Below are 25,475 nucleotides of genomic sequence, written 5' to 3' on the forward strand. Positions count from 1 at the left end.
AACTAATCATATCTGGAGGGGGTGGGTTGAAAAGCAAAAGGGAGTTGGGGGAACACTAAGGATAAAGACTTGGGCAACTAGATATCTGAAAACTTGCATTAAAAGAGAAGCCAGGAGCCTGGCACTGGTAGTGGTGGCAGTGCATGCCTACAATCTCAGTGACTCTGGTGACAGAGGTAAAAGGATGGCAAGTTCCAGGGCAGCCTCAGAAACTCAGGGACACCCTGTCTCAAAATTTAAAAATCAAAAGGGCTGGCAGATGTGGCTCAGTGGTAGAACACCCCTCTGTTAGAAAGTAAGGAAGGAAGGATGGGAGGGGAGGTAAGGAGAGGGGAGGGGCGAGGAGAGAGAAAAAAGGCTGAGGCTGTAGCTCAGTGGTAAAGTGCTTGTCTCACACATGTGAGGCACTGGGTTCCATCTCAGCACCACATAAAAATACATACATGGGGGGGGGGGGGTTGGGATTGTGGCTCAGAGGTAGAGCACTCGCCTAGCACCGGCAAGGCCCTGGGTTCAATCCTCAGAACCACATAAAGATAAATAAGTAAAATAAAGGTATTGTGTCCAACTACAACTAAAAAATAAAAATATTTAAAAATAAATAAATACATAAAGATATTGTATCCATTTACATTTAAAAATAATTTTAAAAAAGAAAGGAAGGAGGGGGAGAGGGAGGAAGGAGGTATTTGGAAACTAAGAAACAGATTCATGAGATGATAGCTGGGATTTGAGTATAGCAGGAAAAAGTGGGAATACTGATGAACAATCAATCCAAAACTGAATGAAAAGAGATCTGCGGCCGGAGTGACCCATTCTCCATTCCGAATTTCTTTTTAACTGTAAGAGACTCCATGTTGTAATAAATACTCCCCTATTTGATGAATGATGCTTTCTTAAAGTATTAAAGGTTGCCTGTGTAGAGTATGTGTCTCATGTAACTTCTTAATGTAGTTCACAAAATTTAAAAAAGAAGCACCTATACACTCTTCAAAATACAGCAGCAATCAACACAATGCTATTAGATATGGGTATCAACAGCTACACAGGATCCTGTAGAGTTCACATAAATGTCAAGCTCCATATCAATAACTGGGCAATCTAAAATAACACTGAAGCTAGAACATAATACCAAATCTCAAAACTGCATCTGAGGATTTAGAACTTGATCTATAAGTTTAACATTTACACGTGAAGCCACCCAACTATCTTTTTATATGTATTTTATCTATTCCTTGAACCGATCTGCTCGGGGATACAGTGAGAGCCACACAACCCCTCAATTTTTCCCACTGGCCCAACACTTTCTCTACATATGAAGCTGACTTCCACACAAGGACTGTGTGGAAAAGGTAAATTAGTTAAAAACATGCAACTCCCAAGATGTTGCTTTCTTAGTTACACTGGTTAAAATGAAGGGCTACCAGCTAAGCATTGTAAGTATATGATCCTCAGTTTTACTTCCCACTTTACTATGAAAAGTGGTGGAGTAAGTTCCTTTTGTAAATTTAGAAACCACTCCTGTAAAGTTGCAAGAATTCGTGGAGAATCTATATGCTTTTCACTATCATAGAAGCCCCTCTTCCTGATCTCTTCTAGAATGCTACCCATATTGCTGGCATGAAACAGAAGAAACTATTAAAATAAGTTAAATTATCTGATTTATTTTAAAGAGGAAACACTGTGAGAAAACGCAAGAGGGAAAACTTTTAGGGCAATCTGTGAGACACATACACTGAGAGGGCTATTTTCTATTAAGTTAGTTCTTTAGTTCTCTAGAATGTAAATAAACAAAGTGAATAAAGGGATGCTTAAGGGATGCTTATTGTCTATGAAGATCCATGTGTTGGCAAAAGGAATTATTCAGGGCAGATGGCTCTGAGAGGAATGTGGAGGTAGATTTAATGAGCACCAAAACAGAGTAACTGTAGATAAATTCCAGGTGAAGATGGCAACATAAGATTCTGCTTCTACATGAAGAGAGAATCTACAGAATGGGAGAAAATCTTTAATCTTTCTATTGATATATAGAATGTATAAAGAACTCAAAAAAACTTCTTAATACCAAAGAAACAAATAATCCCATCACTAAATGGGTGAATGAACTAAATAGATACTATTCAAAAAAAATACAAGTGGCCAAACAGATATATAAAAAACTGTTCCACATCTTTAGCAGTCAGGAAAGTGTAAACCAAAACTCACTGGGATTTTATTTCACTCCAGTCAGAATGGCAGTCATCAAAAAATGCAAATAATAATAAATGCTGGAGAGGATGTGGAACAAAAGGAACACTTATACACTTATATTGGTGGGATTGTAAATCAGTACAACCACTGTGGAAATCAGTAAGTATGGAGGTTCCTCAAAAGATCTAGCAATGAAGCACCATTTGATCCAGGTAACCCACTCCACGGTATTTATCCAAAAGAATTAGCCAGCATACTTCAGCCATACATGCACAACCATGTTTACAGCAGCAAAACTCATGACAGCTAAATTATGGAACCAGCCTAGGTGTCGATGAATGAAGAAATAAAGAAAATGTACACGATGAAGTTTTATTCAGCCAAAAAGAAACAGAATGAAACTGGAGACTATCCATTGTTAAGCAAAATAAGTCAGTCTCAGAAAGTCAAGGGCCATATATTTTCTCTTACATGTGTAAGCTAGTATAATAAAGGGGAAAACGGGGAGGATCTCATGAAAATAAAAGTAGAGGAAAGAGATCAGGACATGGAAGTGAGGAAGGAAAGGGAAGGTGCTAAGGAAAAAACTGATCAAATTATGTTATGTGTGTGTATGAATATATAACAATGAAATCCAACTATTATGCATAGTTATAATGCACCAATGAAAACCTTCTGAAACAAGATCAGATTATGCTAAATTCAAAATATCCCATTGTACTCCGTAAATGTATATAACTGTGACTTTTTTCAATAAAAATAATAAAAAATTAGAAGGGAAAAATAACATAAAAATTATAGTGACAAGGTCTGGGGCTGTGGCTCAGTGGTGGAGCGCTTGCCTAGCATGTGTGGGACACTGGCTTCAATCCTTAGCACCTCATAAAAATAAAGTTATTTATGTCGATCTACAACTAAAAATGATTTGTTTAAATAATACTGACAACTTCTACTTAATGATTATGATGGCTGACATTTAATAAATACAACCTATAAAATATCATGAAGGAAAGAATAATTATCTGTATTTCCAAAAGCCTAAAATTAACCATCACCAGCAGTGTGGTGTATTTCCTTCTAGCCTTTCAAAATGCAAGCCCCCATGCGACATGTTGTGTGATTCAGGTGACATTTTAATGTTTTCACAATTTTATATTCTGCTTCTTTTTATTTTCTAAATTTTAAAACTTTGTGAGAAATTATCTTAGGTTTAAATCTCAAATCCACTACTTATTGCATACTTTGGATAATTTACTTCAATCTCTATATTTCTTCCTTATTATGACTTAAAAATAATAAAACCAAATATCCCAGGGCCATTATATGAATTAAACAGTATAGTGTATACTAAATTAACTGCATTTTACATAGCACATGGTAGACATTTAATAAGTGCTAGATATTATTCTATTTAAATGTCTGAGAAACGGTTATAAAGTTATATTTTGAAGGACTAGTGATAAAAGGTAAAACACAAGTTATTACATTCGTAATTTCATGAGCAAAATTTAATTCTTCATTTTTTTATTATTTTTTGTTCTTGAGGGGGTGAGTCTAGTCACTATATTTCTTAAAGGCAAACCAGTTTTACATTTTGATGTTCGCACCTGAAAGTTAAATACATGATTAGTCTGACTATGGCTAAAGGAATAATTCCAAAATAAACATGTTATCAACTTAAAGAGTAACTACTGCACAGAGGAGTCCTGAGGTGCTGCTAGAAAGGCCTGGGAAAAGCTGGTTGTGTGAGAAACAGCAGCACCACAACCACCCCAGGTCACAGAATCCGGGAACCACAGGGAATTCCAAAGCCAGGTGGTGAATCCTCCTACCTTCAGACGGTGTTTTATCTTTCAACAAATACTATTTTACGCTTTTTAATTTTATTTAATTCTACAACTTAGCTTTTAACAAATTATGTCATAACTGTCAGAAAACTATTCCTACAATCTAACCTAAATGTTTCTGATACTAGTTGGATCCTTTCTTATTTTGCCCTTATGAAAACAGTGGGCAGCTGCTAACAGCTTGACAGCTTTTTTAATTAATAACATAGTTAGAAGTGAAGAAACAGCTGTCAAGCAAGCAGACAGAGGAGTAAGCTAAAATTTCCCAAGGAAAATGTCCCCATAAACATTTTACAGTATTTCCAAGACAAGCATTCCAAACATACAAACTGCAAAACCCAAAATAAAACAAAAAATGTTAATTAACATCCACAGAAATCAAAGCACCTGATGATCATATTAAAAAACAAAAATGAAACAAAACTTTTAAGGACAAGTTCTAAGGTGTTGAAACAAGGGACTGACAATGTTTTCATGTACCTATGAAGCCAAGATCCTCTTATTTGCTGAGTTTTACACTGCCAGAGACAAAGGCCCTTTAGAAAGTATTATTAAAAAAAAACAACAAAACACTATGTCAAAAATTACTTTTCATTTTGCAATTTCATATTAACAAATCACAACATATGAAGGAGAAGCCAGGTAGTAGCAATTAAGTTGACACCAGTTCTGAATTCTCTGCTGGGCCAATTAAAGTGTTTAAAATGCACATATTTTGTTTAAAAAGTTACAAGATAAAATTAAACAAAAATCTCAACTCCAAGCTTTAAAAGGATTTACAGTACATTCCCAGATGCTTCTTCAGTGGAGATGTAGCAGAAACCAGAAGCAGTGTTGGAAATGTATGCTTAGATCTAAGTGAAAATCCATGAAAGGCATGAGCTTCACAAGGGGAAAAGACTGTACTGTTCCCTTACCATAGCGTAGAGACTCACGCCAAGGCTTAAAAGTCCAGTTAGATTCCAGCTCCACTGCAGTGCCATGAGCCATCGATAGGCTTGTTTGCCCACTGATTTTTTTTTCCCCCAGATAAAACACAAAAACATCAACACAAGTACTCAGAAAAGCATAGAAAAACAGGGGGACTTGGAAGAGGAAGAAAGTGAGACAAGCTACACAGGGTGAGTGGAGGACGAGTACTCAAGTCCCCCTCACTTTTCCCTGTTTGCTTTTCTGCTCTTCTGCATAAGCAAGCTGAGGTTGAAAATATCTAACAATTTCAAAGGTGAGAGCACAGGGAGCTGAGAAAGTAGACAAGAAAGAACATAACCAGCACTTAGCCAGAAACTGTATCTAACTCTGGGAGACTGACATTAGGAACCCCATGGAAACATGGGAAAAGCTACAAAAGCCAGAAGCTCTCATAACTCATAATTAAAATGTTAAGTCATTAATGGAAAGAGGAAGGAAAATATTCAAGTGGGGAAAAAAAAAAAAAAAAGCAGGCACTCAGCCTGAGGGTGAATCTCCATGGCAGAACACTTGCCTAGCACTATGCCAAGCCCTGGTTGGATCCCTAGCATGGAAGTGGCAGGGAAGGGCAGGGGATGTGTCTAAAAATCATGGAAAATACACATAATCAAATTAAAGGCAAATATTTTATATTTGAAACAATATAGGTTTCATACTCAGTTTAATGTTTACATTAAGATCTGAATCCAATTTCTAAAATGTTATGAAAAATTATAATCACATTTTAATTGAAGTTTACTACAAGCTATGCTCAAAGCTGATTAAAGATGAAGTCAAATCTAATGAAGATAACACAGGTAGAGCACCCCTAATCCAAAATGTTCCCAAATCTAAAACTTTCTGAACATGGACATGATACCAAAAGTGAAAAATTCCACACCTGAACTCAGGTAATGTAGCCAAAATGCAGGTGTAATTACCTTCAGACCCTGGAATAACATGTAAGTTAAACACAAATTCATCTCTGTTTAGATATAAGTCCAATCCCTAAGATATTCCATTACATATATGGAAATATTCAAAATATTTTAAAAATTCATAATTCTACACACTTTCAATTCCAAACATTTCAGATAAGGGACACTCAACCTGAAATAAGTTATTATCCAAATGAGCCTCTCCCTTACATCACACAAAGCTTTGTGCGTTAACTCAACTTAAAAACAGCAAACAAAGCCAGCACAGTCAGGAAGCTGAGGCAGGACCATCACAAGTTTGATGTTGGTATGGGGCAACTTAGTAAGACCCTGTTTCAAAATTAAAAAAACACAAGGGGGGTTGAGATTGTGGCTCAGTAGTAGAGTGCTCGTCAGCACATGCGAGGCCCTGGGTTCAATCCTCAGCACCACATAAAAATAAACAAAGATATTGTGTCCAACTACTTCTAAAAATAAATATTAAAAAAAAAACAAAGGATAGAGATGTTAGCTCAGTGGTAGAGTGCTGGGGCTCAAGTGCTCATATCAGGGAAAAAGCAAAACAGCTACTCATCTGAAAAATGAACTTTTAACTTTTAAAAACCCACCTACTTGGAGCTGGGGTTGTAGCTCAGTGGTAGAGCACTTGACTCGCATGCGTGAGTGAGGCCCCAGCACCACATAAAAATAAATAAAATAAAGGTATTCATTCCATCTACAACTAAAAAAAAAAAAAAATTAAAAATGAAACAAAGGGCTGGGGATGTGGCTCAAGCGGTAGTGCGCTTGCCTGGCATGTGAGGGGCGCTGGGTTCAATCCTCAGCATCACATAAAAATAAAATAAAGATGTTGTGTCCACCGAAAACTAAAAAAAAAAATAAACATTAAACAATTCTCTCTCCCTCTCTCTCTCTCACATCTCTTTTTTTAAAAAAATGAAACAAAAATAAAAACCTATCTATTTCTGCCAGATGAACAGCCTAGAAAAGATCTCATAAAACATGGAAACTTCATTTGAGGGGGAAAAAAAAAAGGTGATAATGAAAGACACGCATCACGAAAATGTAAAGCTTTGCCTAAAAGTTTGTTCATATCTTATTAAAATTTTGCTTTGTCTAATTCACTAAATTCTTTGAATAACTTCACTATGATCATCAGAAAATGCTTTGAATAGGAAACTGCTTAGTAACCACTGCAGTTCTTATTATGACAAAGAACTGGGAAATGATGATTGGAAACAATGAAGAAATGAAAACTCCAAGAACAGAGAAGAAAGAGAGGGATGCAGACTAACTGGCTCCTACAGCAGGTCTATGAACAAACTTTATTCCCAAACTTTTTTTTTTGGTACTGGGAACTGTGAAACTCAGGGGCATTGGACCACTAAGCCCTAACCCCAGCCCTATTTTTTATTTTATTTAGAGACAGAGTCTCACTGAGTTGCTTAGCACCCCGCCATTGCTGAGGCTGGCTTTGAACTTGCAATCCTTCTGCCTTGGCCTCCTGAGCTGCTGGGATTATAGGCATGAGCCACTGCACTCAGCTCTCAAGCTTCTTAAAGTGAATCTGTAGTCAACTATACAGAGTAGTGGATAACCAAATGCCCCCAAAGTGAAAGAAATGATTACAAAAGACCTCAAATTTCTCATAGTAAAAATTTTTTAAAATAATTTTGCTTCCATTATTTTTCTTAGGAAATTTGTGATATGGGTGAATAATAATAAAATGAACAGGCTCTGTGGTTGTGTGTGTGTGTGTGTGTGTGTGTGTGTGTGTGTGTGTTACCAGGACCATTCTAACAGAGTGTCTTGTATATTATATAAGTACACTGTTGGGTAAAGAAATAAATACATGGGATAATAATATTTTGAAAGTTACAGAAGGGAAAAAGCACAAACAGCAGAGGCACAGGCTGGTAGCGAGTGGAATGGAAGCCAGGAAAGAGCCAGGTAGCAGCAGAGGACAGGGCCACAACCCATGCAGGTTGTGCAGGAACCTTACTTGTGAAGGCTCAAACCCAGACCTGCCTAGCAGATCATAAGCTCAAACCGTTTCCTCTGGTCTCCTTTAATGGTTAGTTGACAATAAAAGGTTTTGTGTATAAGGAAAGAAAAACAACACTCCCCTGCCTCGATTAGCTAAAGGGATGTTCCAAATTTTTGTATAGAGCAAATTCCCTCCATCACAAAGCGCATCAAATTCACATAAGCAAATAAAGCTGCTCAGATTCAGCGTCCTCAGATCAGGGGACCAGAAAGGCAGTGTCCACCTGAGGAGAAGCGACCAGTGCTGACCAGAGTACGGAATGTCCTGGTTCTGATGTTCTGATGTAAAGGCAAGAGGTGTGAGGAGAAAACTCTGACAAAGATTAAGAGAGACACCAAAACAGTCTTCAAGACAGAGGGAAATATCTTTAAAAAGAATAAAAGATTTCATCTTTTAATCAAAGCTTATCCCCAGATAGTGAATGTGCTACACATAAAGATATTGGGCTGGAAATATGCCACAAGAAATCTATGGAGAAAGACAATGCCCAGAGAAATTAGACCTATATGCTAAGCACAGAATGAGATCGCTGAGATACAGCGCACAAGTCTCCCCCTCTCAGATACTTCTGGTAAGTACAGGGCCAGTGTGTTGCAACTATATATTTATGCTCAACAAGTCTGTCACTCAAATGGGCAGAGATGCTGGCAGAAGTTTCAGTATCTAACAACCATTCATTCACACAATCATTTACTCAATCATTCATGCACAAAGATACATTCATTTTACTACAGATATTATGTCTTAGTGCTTGGCCAGACTCCAAGAATACAACAAAAACAACACTGACTTGGCCTCTACACCATGGAGCTTAGACTCTAGGTAAAAGAGACATTAAACAGACATTAGCAGATACTTAAGGACTAGGTAAAGCAATTGTACAGGTTGATACAAGAATCTAAACAGGCTCTTGGGAACCCCAGAGGCTCAGACTGGCTTCCAGAAGACCTGGCATTTCAGCAGGAGGAGGAGGAGTCAGGTAGCCAAAGGAGACCAATGAGGTTGCATCATCTGGAGCCCCCAGTGCTGACCTCCAGCTCATCTTGGGAAAGAGACACAAGAAAACAGTGACAGTCTTCCTGGTGTCGCTCCAGATTCTGATCTGGCAAGAAAAGAGCACATCTAGCTTGTCTGCCCTGTGTTCTGATCAATGTTCACCTCCTGGCTTCCTTTCCCTGCACCCGCTAGAAAAATATGAATCATGCATAGAAATCCTGACACCCCTGAAAAGAAGGCTGCAGGCTAGAAGAGCCTGTCACTGAAAAGGACTGCTGCCGGGAGCAGCATGAGCCTTTGCTCCAGGCACAGGCACTCCTGCAAAGCCCGGCACTGCTACCTCATTTTTTATTGCAAATAAATCAACTGCTTCCCTCCTAGTTCAAGGATTTTATATATCTGTGTAATGAAACAAGAGAAAAAAATATACTTTACAATAAAATTGAGCTGAGTTTCGATCGTTTTATAATAAATAAACTGAGTGAATACTGAGCAAATATTTAGCCTTCTAGAATTTTCTCTGATTATTCTTACTTAGAAGTGCCTGTTTACTTTTTAATTTGCTCTTTTTTGTTACACATGACATTAAAATGTATGTTTGCAAATTATACATACATAGAGTATAACTTATTCTATTTAGGATCCCACTCTTGTGGTTGTGCATGATGTAGAGTTGCCCTGGTCATGTATTCAAATACAAGGCTAGGAAAGTTCTACTCTTTCCTAATCCCCTCCCAGCTCCCTTCCCTTCTGTTTCCCTTTGTCTAATCCAATGGATTTCTATTATTCCCCTCCCCAACCTCCCTTGTTTTGGGTTAGTATCCACAAATCAGAGAAAACAATCGGCCGTTGCTTTGTTGGGATTGGCTTATTTCATTTAGCATGATATTCTCCAGTTCCATCCATTTATGGGCAAATGCCATAACTTCATTGTTCTTCATGACTGAGTATTATTCCATTGTGTATACATACCGCATTTTCTTTATCCATTCATCCATTGAAGAACACCTAGGTTTGTGTTTCTTCTTCTTAGGAGTATTTATTCACTTCCTTTGCCCATTTACTGATTGGGTTATTTACTTTTCTGGTATTAAGTGTTTTGAGTTCTTTGTATATCCTAGAAATTAATGCCTTATCTCAAGTGCAGGTACTAAAGATTTTCCCCATTCTGTAGGCTCTCTGTTCATGTTGTTTCTTTGCTCTGAAGCTTTTCAGTTTGATACCATCCCATTTACTGTTTCTTAATTTTACTTCTGGCACTTTAGGACTCTTCTTGAGAATTCAGTTTCCAAGATGACATGTTGGAGTCGGGCCTATTTTTCATCTAATAAATGCAAGGTCTCTGGTCCAATGCCTCAATCCTTGATCCACCACGTAAAAGCTGTTTTGTGCAGGATGGAGTACGTATGGATTTCCAGTTTTCCCAGCACCATTTGTTGAAGAGTCTCTCTTTTCTCCAATGTAATTTATGGAGCCTTTGTCTAGAGTGCGATAACTGAATTTATGTGAGTCTGTGTATCTTCTACTCTGCTCCATTGGACTTCATGTCTGTTTGGGTGCCAATACCATGCTGTTTTGTAACTACAGTTCTGTGGTATAGTTTAATGTCTGGTATTGTGATGCCTCCTCTATCACTGTGCAGTAAGGATTGCTTTGTCTATTCTGGGGCTCTTGTTTTTCCAAATGGACTTCTTTTTTCTTTAAAAAAAATATATATATATATATATAATTTCTTTAAATATATATAAATATTATATATATATATATATATATATATTAGTTGTAGTTGGACACAATACCTTTATTTTATTTATTTTTATGTGGTGTTGAGGATCTAACCCAGCACCTCACACATGCTAGGTGAGCACTCTACAGCTGAGCCACAACCCCAGCCCCTCCAAATGAATTTCACGATTGCTTTTTCTATTTCTGTGAAGAACATCATTGGAATTTTAATAGAAATTGCATTAAATTTGTATAGCACTTTTGGTAGTTTGGCCTTTTTGATAATTTTAATTCTGATTATCCAGGAACTGGGAGATCTTTCCATACTCTGAGGTCTTCTTCAATTTCTTTAGTATTCTGTAGTTTTCATTATAGAGGTCTTTCACTGCTTTTGTTAGTCTCATTCCCAAACTAGTTTTTTTTAAGGTTATTGTAAAGACAGTTTTCCTGATTTCTTTTTCAGCAGATGTGTCCTTGGTATATAGAAATGCAATTAATTTACTAGTATATAATTTTATAAGCTGCTACTTTGAAGAATTCATTTATGAGTTCTAGAAGCTTTCTAGCAGGTTTTTGCATATTCTAAATATAGAATCATGCTGTCAACAAACAGGGATAGTTTGAGCTCTCCTTTTCCTATTTGTATGCCTTGAATTTCTGTCTTTTGTCTAATTGCTCTGGATAGGGTTTCCAGGACTACACTGAACAAGAATGCTGAAAGAGGGCATCCCTGTCTTCTTCCAGTTTTTAGAGAGAATGCTTTCAATTTTTCTCCATTTATAATAATGTTGGCCTTGGATTTAGCACATATAGCTTTTACAATGTTGACATATGTTCTTACTATCCCTAGTTTTTCTAGTGTTTTAAGCACAAATGGATGCTGAATTTTGTCAAACTTTTCTGCATCTATTGAGATAATCATGTGATTCTTGTCTTTAAGTGTACTGACATAAGTTACATTTATTGATTTCCATATGTTGAAACAATCTTGCATCCCTGGAATTAATCATGGATCATGGTACACTATCTTTTTAATGTTTTTGTATGTGACTTGCCAGTATTTTATTGAAAATTTTTACATTAATGTTCACCGGGGTATTGTTCTGAAGTTTTCTTTCCTTAATGTGTCTGTCTGGTTTTGGTATCAGGGTGATACTAGCTTCATAGAATAAGTGTAGAAAAATTCCTTCCTTTTCTATTTCATGGAATAATTTGAGGAGTATTAGTGTTAAGTTCTTCTTTGAAGGTCTTATAGAATTCAACTGAGAATCTGTCTGGTCCTGGACTTTTCTTTGTTGTTAGGCTGCCAATAGCATCTTCAATTTCCCTGCTTGAAACTAATCTATTTAAATTTTCAATGTCCTTTTGATTTAATTTGGGTAAGTCATGTGTCTCTAGAAATCTGTCAATGTCTTCAAGATTTTCTATCTGAATGGAGTATACATTTTCAAAGTAGCTTCTGATTATTGTTTGTATTTCAGTGGTGTCCTTGGTGATATTTCCTTTTTCATCATGAATTTTAACAATTTGGGTTTTCTTCCTGTTAGCTTAGCTAAAGTTTTTTTTTTTTTTTTCAAAGAACCAACTTTTTGTTTCATTGATTTTTTTTTTAATTTCTTTGGTTTCAATCTCATTAATTTCAACTCTGATTTTTATTATTTCCTGTCTTCTACTGCTTTTGGTGCTGGTTTGTTCTTCTTTTCCTAGGGACTTTGCAATATAAAATTAGGTTATTTATCTGGTGATTTTGTTGTTGTTGTTGTCTTAATGAATGAGCTCAAATGCAATAAACTTTCCTCTTAGAACTGCCTTTATAGTGTCTGAGATTTTCATATGCTGTTTTGCTACTCTCATTTACCTGTAAAATTTTTTATTTCATCCCTGATTTCTTCACCTATCCCCAGATGGTCATTGAATAGCATATTATTTAGTTTCCACGTGTTAGCTTCTTTTTTTTGTATTTTATTGTTAATTTCTAAGTTTATTCCGTTGTGATGTGACAGAATGCAAGGCATTACCTTTTTGTATTTGCTAAGAGTTGCTTTGTAGATAAATATGTGGTCTATTTTAGTGACTGTTCCATGTGCTACTAAAAAGAAAGTGTGTTCATTCATTGATGGGTGAAATATTCTCCATATGTCTATTAAATATAAAATATTAAATTATTAATTGTATTCTTTAATTTTTGATTTGATAATCTAGCTACTGGTGAGAGAGATGTACTGAAGTCACCCAGTATGACTGTGTTGTGATCTATTTGATTCTTGAGATTGTGAAGGGTTTGTTTTATGTATGTAGATGCTCCATCATTTGGGGCATAAATATTTAAGATTTTCATGTCTTGTTGATATATAATTCCCTTAAGCAGTATAAAATGGCCTTCTTTGTCTTCTGAGTAATTCTGACTTGAAGTCCCCCTTGTCAGATATGAGGATAGAAATTCCTGCTTGTTTGCAAGATTAATGTGAATAGGAGATTTTTCCCCATTCTTTTACCTTCAGTCTGTGGATGTCCTTAAGGCTGGAGGTTTTTAAATATTAGATATTAAAAGACCAAAATTAACAGATACCTTTATCAGGCTATGGTTAAGAATGGCACTTTACTTCTGTGGTTTTCTTCCCTAAAACCCATAATCCCAGTTTAATCCTAAGAAAAATATCAACCAAACTCAAATTGAAAGGCATTCTACAGAAGCCATGACTAGTGAGTGTATCTTCAAATTGACAAGCCAGCAAAAATAAGAAAAGGAACTGAAACTTTCACAGTCCAGAACAACCTAAGGAGACAGGATGACTAAATGTAACATGCAAGTCCAGAAGGGACCCTGGTACAGACAAAAGACTTTAGAGAAACACTAAAGAAATCTAATAAAGCATTGAGTTTAATAATAAGTACAGACAATGTTCAAGAAAGATTTAATTAAAAGCCTGCACGTGGCAAAAGCCTGCTTTGAGAACCAGCCCTAAGAAGTCTTCTGGGGCTGGGGATGTGGCTCAAGCGGTAGCACGCTCGCCTGGCATGCGTGCTGCCCGGGTTTGATCCTCAGCACCACATACAAACAAAGATGTTGTGTTCGCCGAAAACTAAAAAATAAATATTAAAAAAATTTTTTTCTCTCTCTCAAAAAGAAAAAGAAGTCTTCTGGGAGATAACTCTGGGAATTTGGATTGTGATGCTCAACAGATTTTCTAAGGCCTTCTGCCAAACTCCACTAGTTTATCCAGTTAAGTTTATACTGACATGCGATTCATGGTGACCATTTGGTTTTACTCTGGGAGGTCTGGAATCTTGAGTAGCTGAGGTCAATCAGGCTAGCACTGCAGGATACCTACAGGATTGGCCCCCTTTAAAATTCTGGGTATTAAGGCTCCCATGAACTTTCATGGTTGACAACACTGCACACAAGTCATCACACAACACTGCTAGGAAAATTAAGTATGTTCCCAGTCACTGCACCAGAAGAGCACACCTAGAAGTTTGTGCTTGGTTCCTCCTGGACTTCACCCCAAGCACCTTTTCCCTTTGTTCATGCTGATCTGTGTCTTTCATTACATGAGTGTCAAAGCTGCTAAGTCCAGCGAATCCTTCTAATACATCACTACGCTGAGAAAGACAGATAAGTGGGCAGACAAGTAGGTAGGTAGGTAGGTGGGCAGACAGATAGGTAGGTAGGGAGGTGGACAGACAGTAAGTAGGTAGGAAGTTAAAATTACTCCTAGATATATACCCCAAAGAACTGAAAACAGATGTTCAAACAAAAATTTGTATGTAGCGGGGTATGATGGTGCATGCCTGTATTTCCAGCAACTTGGGAGATAGGAGGAACACAAGTTCAAGGTCAGCCTCAACAACCTTGCAAGATAGGAGCTCAAAAAAAAAGGGGGGTGGGGCGGAGGCAGAGGCAGACAGGACAGTGTGTCCTGAGGATGTAGCTCAGTGCTAAAGCATCCCTGGGTTCAAGCTAGCTCCAGCTTTTTATTATTTAATATTGTAAATAAATATTCATAATAACATTATTCATGAGTGCCAAAAAGTATACAAACAATCCAACTGTCTACCAATCAATGAATGGATATTTTAAATGTGATATATCCATATAAATAAATGTTATTTGGCAATTAATAGAATGAAGTACTAACAAATAACACAATGTGATGAACTGTGAAAACCTTATGCTAAGGAAAACATGACAGTCCAAAAAAGTCACATACTTTATTGTTTCATTTATATGAAATGTCCAGAATAGGCAAATATTATAAAGCAGATAAGTGGCTGACTAAGAACAGGGGGAGAGGCCAGTTGGAAGGTGATGGGTGAAGGGTAATGGATGTCTTTTTAGGAAGAGGAATGTTCTAAAGCTGATGTTACTGTTTGTTACTCAAATTTGTAAATATACTAAAGATGGATGAATAGGACCCTTTCAATGGATAAACTCCTTGGTACATTAATTATATCTCATTAAAGGTATTATGGGGAAAAAAGCACCAACCTGACTGGATTAAGTGATAGCTACACAGCTGGGAAAACATTATTTCTCAATGAGAATGATATGAGGGGAAGACCACCCTCAATGTGGTGGGGGCACCATCCAATCCACTGGGATCCCAGGTAGAACAAAAGGCAGCAAAAGGCAGAGAAAAGGCAAACTGTTCCCTCCTGGAACTGAACCCCTTCTTCTCCGACCCTTGAGCATGGTGACTCCAGGTTCTCCCACCTTCACACGCTGGGACTGGTACCAGTGACACGCCAGATTCTTGGGCTTTTAACCTCAGATAGAATTATACCATCATATTCTCTGACCAGGGGTCTCTTAGACTTGGATTGAGCCCTATGAGGTGTTTCCCAGAGTCACCAGCTTCAGCCTCCATAATAAATCCCCTCACAGATATACCTGAAATAAAGGTAGGTGTGTGTGTGTGTGTGTGTGTGTGTGTGTGTATAAATAGACAAAATCCCCCAATAGTTCTGACTCTAAAAAGCAAAAGAACTCTATCTAAAAAATTAATAACATGTTTCATGAAATTTCATTCAAACACCCAATAAACATTCACTTAGTTATTACTATCTGTCAAGCACCAAGAGTACAAAGAGGAACAACAACAAAAACTTAGGTCAAAATGACACATTCTGCCAGGTGCAGTGGCTCATGCCTATAATCACAGGGGCTGGAGAGGCTGAGACAGGAGGATCATAAGTTCAAAGCCAGCCTCAGCAAAAGAGCAAGGTGCTAAGCAACTCAGTGAGACCCTGTCTCTAAATAAAATACAAAAAGGGCTGGGGATGTGGCTTAGTGGTTGAGTGCCCCTGAGTTCAATCCCCGGTACCAAAAAAAAAAAAAAAAAAAAAAAAACACATTTTGTGTACTTTTGTGTGCAAATGCACTGTACACATTACAGCATCTTTAGTAACTTAAAGATGTTAGAAAATAATTTTTCAGCATATGCATAAATATGAGGTGGTTCAACAAAGCTAGACATAATGTGAGATTCACTGTATCAGTAATTCTTTGGAAAGTAGTAAGACCAATGGATTCAAGGTCAAGATCAGCTGAATGCACAATTATTCCATGTCTGCATTAAGTGAAATGTGAATGAAATGTAAAACCACAAAAGAATCACATTAGCCCTACCCATTGATATCAGTCTTTATGCAAAGTATCTCCTTTACCCTAAGTGTGTACTGTTAGCAGTCTCCAAATGTTTAGAAAACCAACCAAAGGGTCATACAAGTGCAGTAACTGCTTTTATTGAAACCTCAACATTATTTACAAACATAAAACAAGACCACCAATATAAAATGTAAATTAAATTGCATTTAGAACCTGAGAGGAGGATTGATTTCACCAAAGTTAATAAGGACTGAAGTTGATAACAGAAAGTGTGAATCCTTTCACTAACTTTTGCTCTCTCATTTCTCCTAAAGGAGGCCTATGTAAGGTTAAAAAAATAATAAGTAGAATGAAAGAGTTAAGCTCTAAAATATTTAATAAGGTTAAAACTACAGTCCTGATTTTGGCACTGAATATTTCCTGATTAAAAGTAATCTACTTTTCCAAATGTGCTTTCCTGATGAATTGTTATTACAGAAAACTATAAATATGCACGAGAACTTGGCAAGGAAGACTAGGATCTTGAGAGTGATAGAAGACACTTTTCTGTCTAGCCAACAAGAAACAGAATCAAAACAAACCAAAATTTGCCAAGAACCAATATGGAATTAACAGAATTTCCACAGGTTGTGGTATTTATTCCAAAAATAGCAAGATTTTATTTAATAATGCATGAGAGAAATCCTCAATCCCTTGAGTTTGTGAAAAATTTAAAAATATAAAATGTGTACTATATTTAAAGAACAGAATCTCAAATAGATTCCTTCTAAATATCCTAAGGGCATATGAAGAATAAAATATAATTATGGTCAATTAAACCACTTCATTCAAATCTGCACCAGAAACATACCACTAATGAGCTCATCCTATGAGATTCAACTGACACATTTTGATGTTGTAGGCTCATCTGAAAAGATGCCAGGTAATAATACAGCAGTAAATTTTGAATACATAATTAGTGAAAGACAGCCTTTTGATTATTCATATAAATAAGAAGTTTATCATTTGTAAAAATGAAAGTGAATGAGGAATGTTTATGTGAGTGATGATATTTGGTTTGATATCTAAAGATACCCCAGCTGGGGCTGGGGATTCCAGTTAGTCTAAGGCTCTGGCCACGGTTCACTTTACAAAATTCAGTTAACCTTTTTGATGGTTTTTAAATTACTGTGAACCCAATATCTAAATTCTGAAAACAGATCAAAAGGCAAGGGTAAAAGTACAAAGATATATAAATTGTCCCCCCCAAAATAAAGGACAATTTAAAACTCCTCTACATAAAATAGAAAAAGCCTGGGCTGGGACACTTAGATGCAAAATGGAATTAAATTTGATGGTCACCAATTTGTATTTATTTCGTTAGAATGCTATTTATCACAGCTAATTGTTAATGGTGCACATGAAGTGACTCACTGCCAAGATAATATGTAAATACAAGACTAGGGTTGTAGCTCAGTGGTATAGCACTTGCCTCACAAGTGTGGGGCACTGGATTCAGGTTCGATACTCAGCACCACATAGAACAAACAAATAAATAAATAAAGATATTGAGTTAATCTACAACTAAAAGATATTTTTTAAAAAGATAATATGTAAATACAAATATTAAAAGCACAATATTTCTTTCATTGAACATCCCTATGTTCATCCTTCCAGAGTAGGGCAGGCTTAGGGCAGGCTTTTACAGACATCTTCACACTGCAAATGTTAAATTCATTGAACTAGTTTTTAAACTTGCTAAAGATATCAGCTGTTTTTTAAAATATGAAAAAATTTACATGAATGTTAAATGAATGTTAGAAAAGAATGTTACATGAAAATAATAATACACTTTATTGTACTGTGGTACAGCAGAAGGATGCTGTGTTCATTTTTACATATATCTGAAATTCATCATTTAATGTGAGGGCTTTTCTCAAGAAAATTAAAATTATTCATTCAACAAATCTGGATATTACTACATGCTAGTCATATGATAAGTATCAAGGATAAAATAAAAGCTAAGAACTTATGCTGTTACAGAACATAAAATCCCAAGAAATAGTCCAGCTACACCTTTTATCTAAACATTTACCATTTTTATATAGAGAGAAGACACGTAATTGATAATTATTTTTTCATTTTCTTTTTAAAATCTGTATTTATCTAAACTAATCAGTATAACTTCTCATAATAAAGATCTTTCCAATCAAGAAAATAAAGAAAAAGTCTAATGTGAAAATAAAATGAGGTTTGCTTTAAGCTTTTTGTATTTTTAAATTTTTGTCACATCAACTATAAATTAGAACAACTTTTCTATAAAAAGAAAACAAGAACTTAATGACATTTGTCACAATCTTTATAAATCACATATTTTAGTCTGATAATTCCACTTCTAGCAATAATAAATGCAATATCTGTACACAAATATTTTCATGACAATAGTGTAGAAAAACAGAAAAAAGCTAAGCCAGGTGTGATGGTGCATGCTTGCAATCCCAGGAACTGGGGTGGCTCAGGCAGCAGGATCACCAGTTCAAGGTCAGCCTGGACAACTTAGGAAGGCCCTAAGCAACTTAGCAAGACTCTGTCTCAAAATAAAAAATAAAAAGTGCTAAAGATGTGGCTTAGTGGTTAAATACCACTGGGTTCAATCCTTAGAATCAAAAGAAAACCCAAACAAGAAAGAGAGAGAGAGAGAGAGAAAGAAAGAAAGGGAGGGAGGGAGGGAGGGAGGGAGGGAGGGAGGGAGGGAGGAAGGAAGGAAGGAAGGAAGGAAGGAAGGAAGGAAGGAAGGAAGGAAGGAAGGAAGGAAGGAAGGAAGGAAAGTTAAATATTCTATTTTACAAGAAGGATAAAATAATCCTCTCCATATAAAAATGTAAGGGCTGGGGCTATGGCTCAGTGGTAGAGCACTCACCTAGCATGCATGAGGCACTAGGTTCAAGTCTCAGCATCACATAAAAATAAAATAAAGGTATTGTGTAAAAGACAAAAAACCAAGCTATATCCATATAAAAATGTATCCATATAACAGCCATTATACAACTTTTTAAAATAAGTTGGCCAATAAATTTTAAAGTTAAATGTTTAACTTTAAGAGAAAAATATATATATATAAAACTTTTTATGTCCTAAGATCAACTATATTAAAATATATATAGGAGCAGGAAAAAAATCTTAGAAGTATACAAAATGTTAACAGTTATTATCTCTAGGTAAGGAAACTGGAATTTCACAATTCCAGCATATTCACAGATTCTAAGGGTTCCTACAGTATTAAAAAACTACATTTGATTTTAATGTCATAGTAGTGACCAATTCAGAAACTCCAAAACCTGGAAACATTATATTTTAAGTAAGTGGTAACACTTATAGTCTCCTAAAATTAACAATGCATTACATTATATTATAATTGGCAACATTTCTGTCTTAGGACTTTTCTTGCAAATTTAAGTGTAACCAGGCATATGTGATTTAGAAGTTTTCATTTTACACACTAACATCTTTTCTCAAAATGTGCTGCTACATATCACTTTACTACAGTATTTGTTCAATGTTCACAACTAGCCAGCCTCTTGCAACAGATTTTCTATAGCAAATATCAAACCTTCTGTAAAATAATTCAGAGCTATGTTTGTAGATATAATAGCCAGAAATCAGAAAAATAAAATGTAGAAATCTAATTATACAAATGTTGAAATCTCAGGAAAGCTTTTACAATCTGAAGGAAGCATAAAAACTGTGTGAAAGAAAGTACTTTTACCACTGCTGATCATTCCAAAGCTCATGAGTTGTTACAACACAGCCTTATGCCAAATAATAAAGTGCCAAATGGAAAATGGCACAAGTCCATGGATTGTAAATACCGTATCAAAAGAAAATAAAAGAAGTCTTCCATTATAGCAATTAAAAATGTAGTTGTAGCACCAGGTCCTATGATGTAGCACAAGACAAGCACTCTATCAACTTAGCTATATCCCCAGCTCCCTAAGATGCCTTTGAAAATTACTTTAGCAATTCCAAGAGTAGACACTGTTTAACAAACACATTCTCCATTTTCTCCATTGCAATAACTTTAAAACCTTACTGTATATTCCGAGAGTCCCAAAACATTTAAAACTATAGTGGGGTTGAATGGAGGAAGTGATTCGTAACTATCACCTGAAATTTTCATGTGATACTTGATGACAAGGAATCTCTCTGATCCATTACATTGTACAAAACAGTCAATAAAATGCAGATAAACATTGCAAGTAAAAATATTTATATTAATGTGCCCAAACACACATTTATTTAGACCATAAATTCCTGAGCAATGAAAAATTTATATTAAACAAGCATCAATCATTCATTATTCCATAATTGCATTTGTCAAATAATTTACACTAAATGAGTATGTTCTGCTACAGTGCTTATTTATGTATTTGTTTGTTTGTTTTTATGGTGTAGGGATAGAATCCCATAGCCTTGTGCATGTGGGACAAGCACTCTATCAACTGAACTATATCCCCAGCTCCCTATGAGGCCTTTGAAAACCCCCAAATTAAGTTTGAATTCAAAACCTCATTAAGTAATTCATCTGTAAAAATAAAAAGAGGTGTCTGCTCAGGAATATCACAAGTTCAAGGCAAGCCTCCACAACCTGGAGAGACCCTGTCTAAAAATAAAATAAAACAGGCTGGGAATGTATCTTACTAGTAAAGTGCCCTCCCTGAGTTTAATTCCCACTACTGTAGAAAACAAAAACAAAATAACAAAACAGACAAAAGTGTTGGCAAGGATACAGAGAAAAGGGAAGTCCTGTACACTGTTGGTGGGAATGTAAATTGGTATAGCCACTATGGAAAACAGTAGAGGTTCTTCAGAAATGAAGCCGAACTACTACTCAATCTAACAAACTCACTTCTGAGTATATATTCAAGGAAAATAAAGATACTTCTCAAAGAAGTATCTATGCTCCAATGTTCACTGCAGCATTATTCACAATAGCCAAGATTTGGAATCAATTTAAGTGTCTATGAATGGGTGAATGCACAATGAAAATGTGGCATATATACACAATGGAATATTGTTTGGCCTTAAACAAAAAGGAAATCCTCTCATTTACAATACCATGAATATGAGAGATATTATTCCAAGTGAAATAAGCATGGCACAGAAAGACAAATACTGTACAATCTCACTTATATGTGGAAAACTCACAGTAGCAGAGTACAATGGGGAAAAGAAGGACATTTTGGCCAAAGGATACAAAGTTATGGTGGTACACACCTATAACCCCACTGGCTTGGGAGGCGGAGGCGGAGGCAGGAGGATCGCCAAGTTCAAAGCCAACCTCAGCAACAGTGAGACGCTAAGCAACTCAGTGAGACCCTGTCTCTAAATAAAATATAAAATAGAGCTGGGGTGTGTGGTTGAGTGCCCCTGATTTCAATCCCAAGTACCCACCCCTTAAAAAAAAAAAAAAAGTTATGGATGATAACTTCTAAAGATCTAATGTAATGCATGAGAAAGATTGCATGGCGCATGTGAAATTAGTTAACAATTCATACCTTAAATGTTCTCATTAAACACAAAAACAGTAACTGCATGGGGTGATGGAAATGTCAATCACTAGACTGTGATCAACACTTCACAATGCATACACACACCGTTCATACTGCTCACCATAAATACACATAACATATAGGACAGGGAAAGAAAAGTCACAAACCTTCACTCATCCATCAAAGCTCTCCTAACAGCTTTCAGAAAGCAATCTAAAATTCCCCAAGTTACACTAAGAGCTAGAGATGCTACTCTTGTGTGAGACAACCATGGTGGCCTACCTTCAGTACCATTGCCAGTGCTGGGTTTCAATGTTCTTTTTGCTGAAATATTAAGGTACTCGAAGCAACCTAAAGGACCCTTTTTCCCCTGAATATCAGGCCCACATGAGTAATGAGAGATATATAACAAAATGACCTACATGTAAAACGTGACTTCTTTGTGGAACTGTATGTTAAAAAAAAGAAAGGAAGGAAGAAAGGAAAAAAACAAAACGAACAGAATATTAGGCATCCTAAGTGTAAAATCTCCTAGTTGACCTCTTCCTAAAGTTACTGCAAAAATCTGTATATATCCCTCCTAGTTGACCTCCTCCTAAAGTTACTGCAAAAATCTGTATATATCCCAGCAATCTCACTCTTGGTCATTTATTCCAGTGAAATGAAAACTCTTGTGTATATAATACCTGTTCATAAAAGCTTCACTGATAGCAGCCAAACACTGGAAACACCCAGATGTCTATCAACAAGAGGTGTACACAGCTATCATGGAATGCTACTGCTATAGTTTGGCTCTTCATTGTCCCCAAAAGTCCCATGTTTTAAAGGTTCAGTCCTCTGCTTGGCACTCTTGGGAAAAGGAGGTTTTAGGTCAATGGTGGAGAGCCCTTGAAGAAAAATGTGGAACCCTGGTTCCTTCCCTTTTCTTGTTTCCATTTCCCAACAGGTCTGAAATAAGCAGTCTCCTCTGCCACAGGCTCCTGCCTTACCATAGGCCCATAGACAATGGACTTAAAGCTCCAAAACTGGACAAAAATAAATCTTTTTTAAAAGTTGATTGATTACCTTACTATTAGGTTATAGGAACCCAGTACTAGCTGACACCACTACTCAGGATTAGAAAGGAACAAACTTTGATAGAATTTGTTTGAATCTTTAGGGAATTAGCTTAGAGAAAAAAGCTAACTCCACCAAAGTGCACATTGTATGATTCCATTTATATCTTCCTGAAAAAACAATATTTTAGAAATGGGAACAGGAATGAGGTAGGTGTGCCTATGAAAGGACAACACGAGGGGTCTTTATATGATAGAAATGTTCAGTATCTTGACTGTGGTGATGAATACACAAAGCTTTATGTGACAGAACTGTACAGAACTAAACAGAAACACAAAAATGGGTACAAGTAAAAGTGGGGAACTCTGAATGGGCCTAGATTATAACATGAACATTCTGTTTGTGATACTTGCCGTAGTTTCGCAAGGTGTTGCCACTGAAAGAAAACAGGTAAAGGAAACTGGATCTATCTTCCTTCTTACAACTGCATTAAACCTATAGTTTTCTCAATAATATTTTGAATTACAAATTTACTTTCTTAAAAGTTTCAGCTAAAAATTCAGTCTCTCTGGAGTCTCTATTTCTTTCAGAATTTAATTTAGCACAGTTAGAAGGCAGAATAAATGACTTACATTTGGGACATCAATCGCAACTTCCCTCATGGCACTGGGCCTGATGTCTTTCATTCCCTGTAAGAAATCATTCAGAGTAATCTTCACTAACCCAGCCACCTTACTATCGGGGAGAACAGGTTGCTTCCTCAGGACTCTTCGCAAGGCACAGAGACCTACAAAAAGGAAAGTAATACAAAATTTACCTTTTACCCCATAAGTACAGCTTGAATAAAAATAATAATAGCCAGGTATGGTGGTGCACACCTGTAAGCCTAGCAGCTCAGGAGGCTGAGGCAGAAGGATCCCAAGTTCAAAGCCAGCCTCAGTAATGTAGTGGGGCCCTAAGCAACTTAGCAAGACCCATCTTGAAGTAAAAAAATAAAAAGAACTGAGATGTGGCTCAGTAGTTAAGTGCCTCTGGGTTCAATCCCCAGTACCCAAAAACCATAAAATAAAAATAATAATAAAAACCCAAATTCCAAGAATAATTTAATATTAAAAATACTTTGTGCTTGCAAGTATGTATAGGATAGAAGGGGAAGGAGATGGAAGACAAAGTTCCAACAGCTTATTTCAGCAATGGAAACACGACAAACTGAAACTAAATATGAAAAGACAAATAAATTACAAACAAAACTGAACTTACAAAACAACACCCATAAATAAGATCATAAAGGCTTATGAAAATAATTGGCTTGAGAATGTCTTTTAAGAGTAAAATATTAACATGCTTTTGCCACTGCCCTTTGCATGAATACATTCAAACCCAAATAAAAAGGTTTGTAGGGCATGGGTAGAACAACTTGAAAGGAAATATTCTATTGGGTTTACAGTCTAAACTGTGGTTTGGAAACACAAGAGGAAAGACTTCAGAGTCATGTGCACACACGAAGTCTGATATTAAAGGAGGAGGAGGCATGAGGCAAAAGGCTCAACCCAGGAAAGCTCAACATGTGAAGAGCATATAAAGAAACAACTGCTGTGCAAGAGAGAACCAACAGGAAAAGATGAAAGAAGAATCAGAATGTTAACATACTAAAGGAACCAAAAAGATGATCAAAAAGCCGGGCACAGTTGCCTGTAACCCCAGGGGCTCAGGAGATTGAGACAGGAGGATCGCAAGTTCAATTCTAGCTTCTGCAATTTAGCAAGGGTCTGAGGAACTTAGCAAGACCCTGTCTCAAAATAAAAAATAAAAAGGGCTGGGATGTATGTGCTCAGTGTTTCAGTTGGGTTCAATACCTGATACCAAAAAAAAATAAAAATCAACAATGTCAATTTTAGGGAATCCAAAATAACTTAAAGGATATGGTGCTGACCTCAAAAGCTAAGTCTTTTGTCTTTTGTTTGTATTTTCTGCTTGTTCAAACACTGACAAGACTGAATGTTCCAACTCCTGTGATCAGACTACCTCAGATCTGTGGCACCAACACTAAAGCCCCTATGTGCTCTTTGACCTTGGTGACTTTAGTGAGGTGCTGTATATTTTGGTTCCAATGCACAATGAAATTCCACTTTGAAGAATTTTAGTCTCAGAAATCTCTTACAAATCCAGTCTGAGCACTGAAGATAGAGTTCTCATCATTTTTAAACCACTTTTTTCCAAGGTCAATGCCTCAATGAAGTTCTACTAAATTAAAATTGTATCTTTTCATCTTTTTATTTACTTTCACTTACCTGAGATTTTATAAACACAAGCACTGACACAAGGAAGTTACACACAAATTCCCCCAGAGGTGAGCTTACACTAAGAAAAAACAATAGTGCAAAGACACTCAAGAATTAGATCAGCTATCTAAAATCTGTCAAGTCACTTACTCAGGCCTGTCTTCCCATTTGTTTATTCACCTTTCAAAACTCTGAAAGGGTCTCTGGTTGTGACTCAGGGGTAGAGCACTTGTTTAGCACCACATAAAAACAAATAAATAAAATAACAAAGGTCCATCAACAATGAAAACAATATAAAACACTGAAA

General features: G+C 36.3%; 1 protein-coding gene across 6 annotated transcripts in view; it reads right to left on the reverse strand.

Annotated features, from left to right (window-relative positions):
- Afg2a (AAA ATPase AFG2A) overlaps positions 1-25,475 on the reverse strand; it is a 253,129-nt gene that overhangs the window by 197,497 nt on the left and 30,157 nt on the right. For all 6 annotated transcript variants that reach the window (XM_078022145.1, XM_078022150.1, XM_078022146.1 and 3 more), the window contains one exon: positions 23,519-23,673. In XM_078022145.1, the coding sequence (XP_077878271.1) occupies positions 23,519-23,673 (155 nt within the window). The remainder of the gene's footprint in view (positions 1-23,518; positions 23,674-25,475) is intronic.

The sequence above is a fragment of the Ictidomys tridecemlineatus genome, chromosome 9, assembly GCF_052094955.1.
Source record: "Ictidomys tridecemlineatus isolate mIctTri1 chromosome 9, mIctTri1.hap1, whole genome shotgun sequence".
Lineage (NCBI taxonomy): Eukaryota > Metazoa > Chordata > Mammalia > Rodentia > Sciuridae > Ictidomys > Ictidomys tridecemlineatus.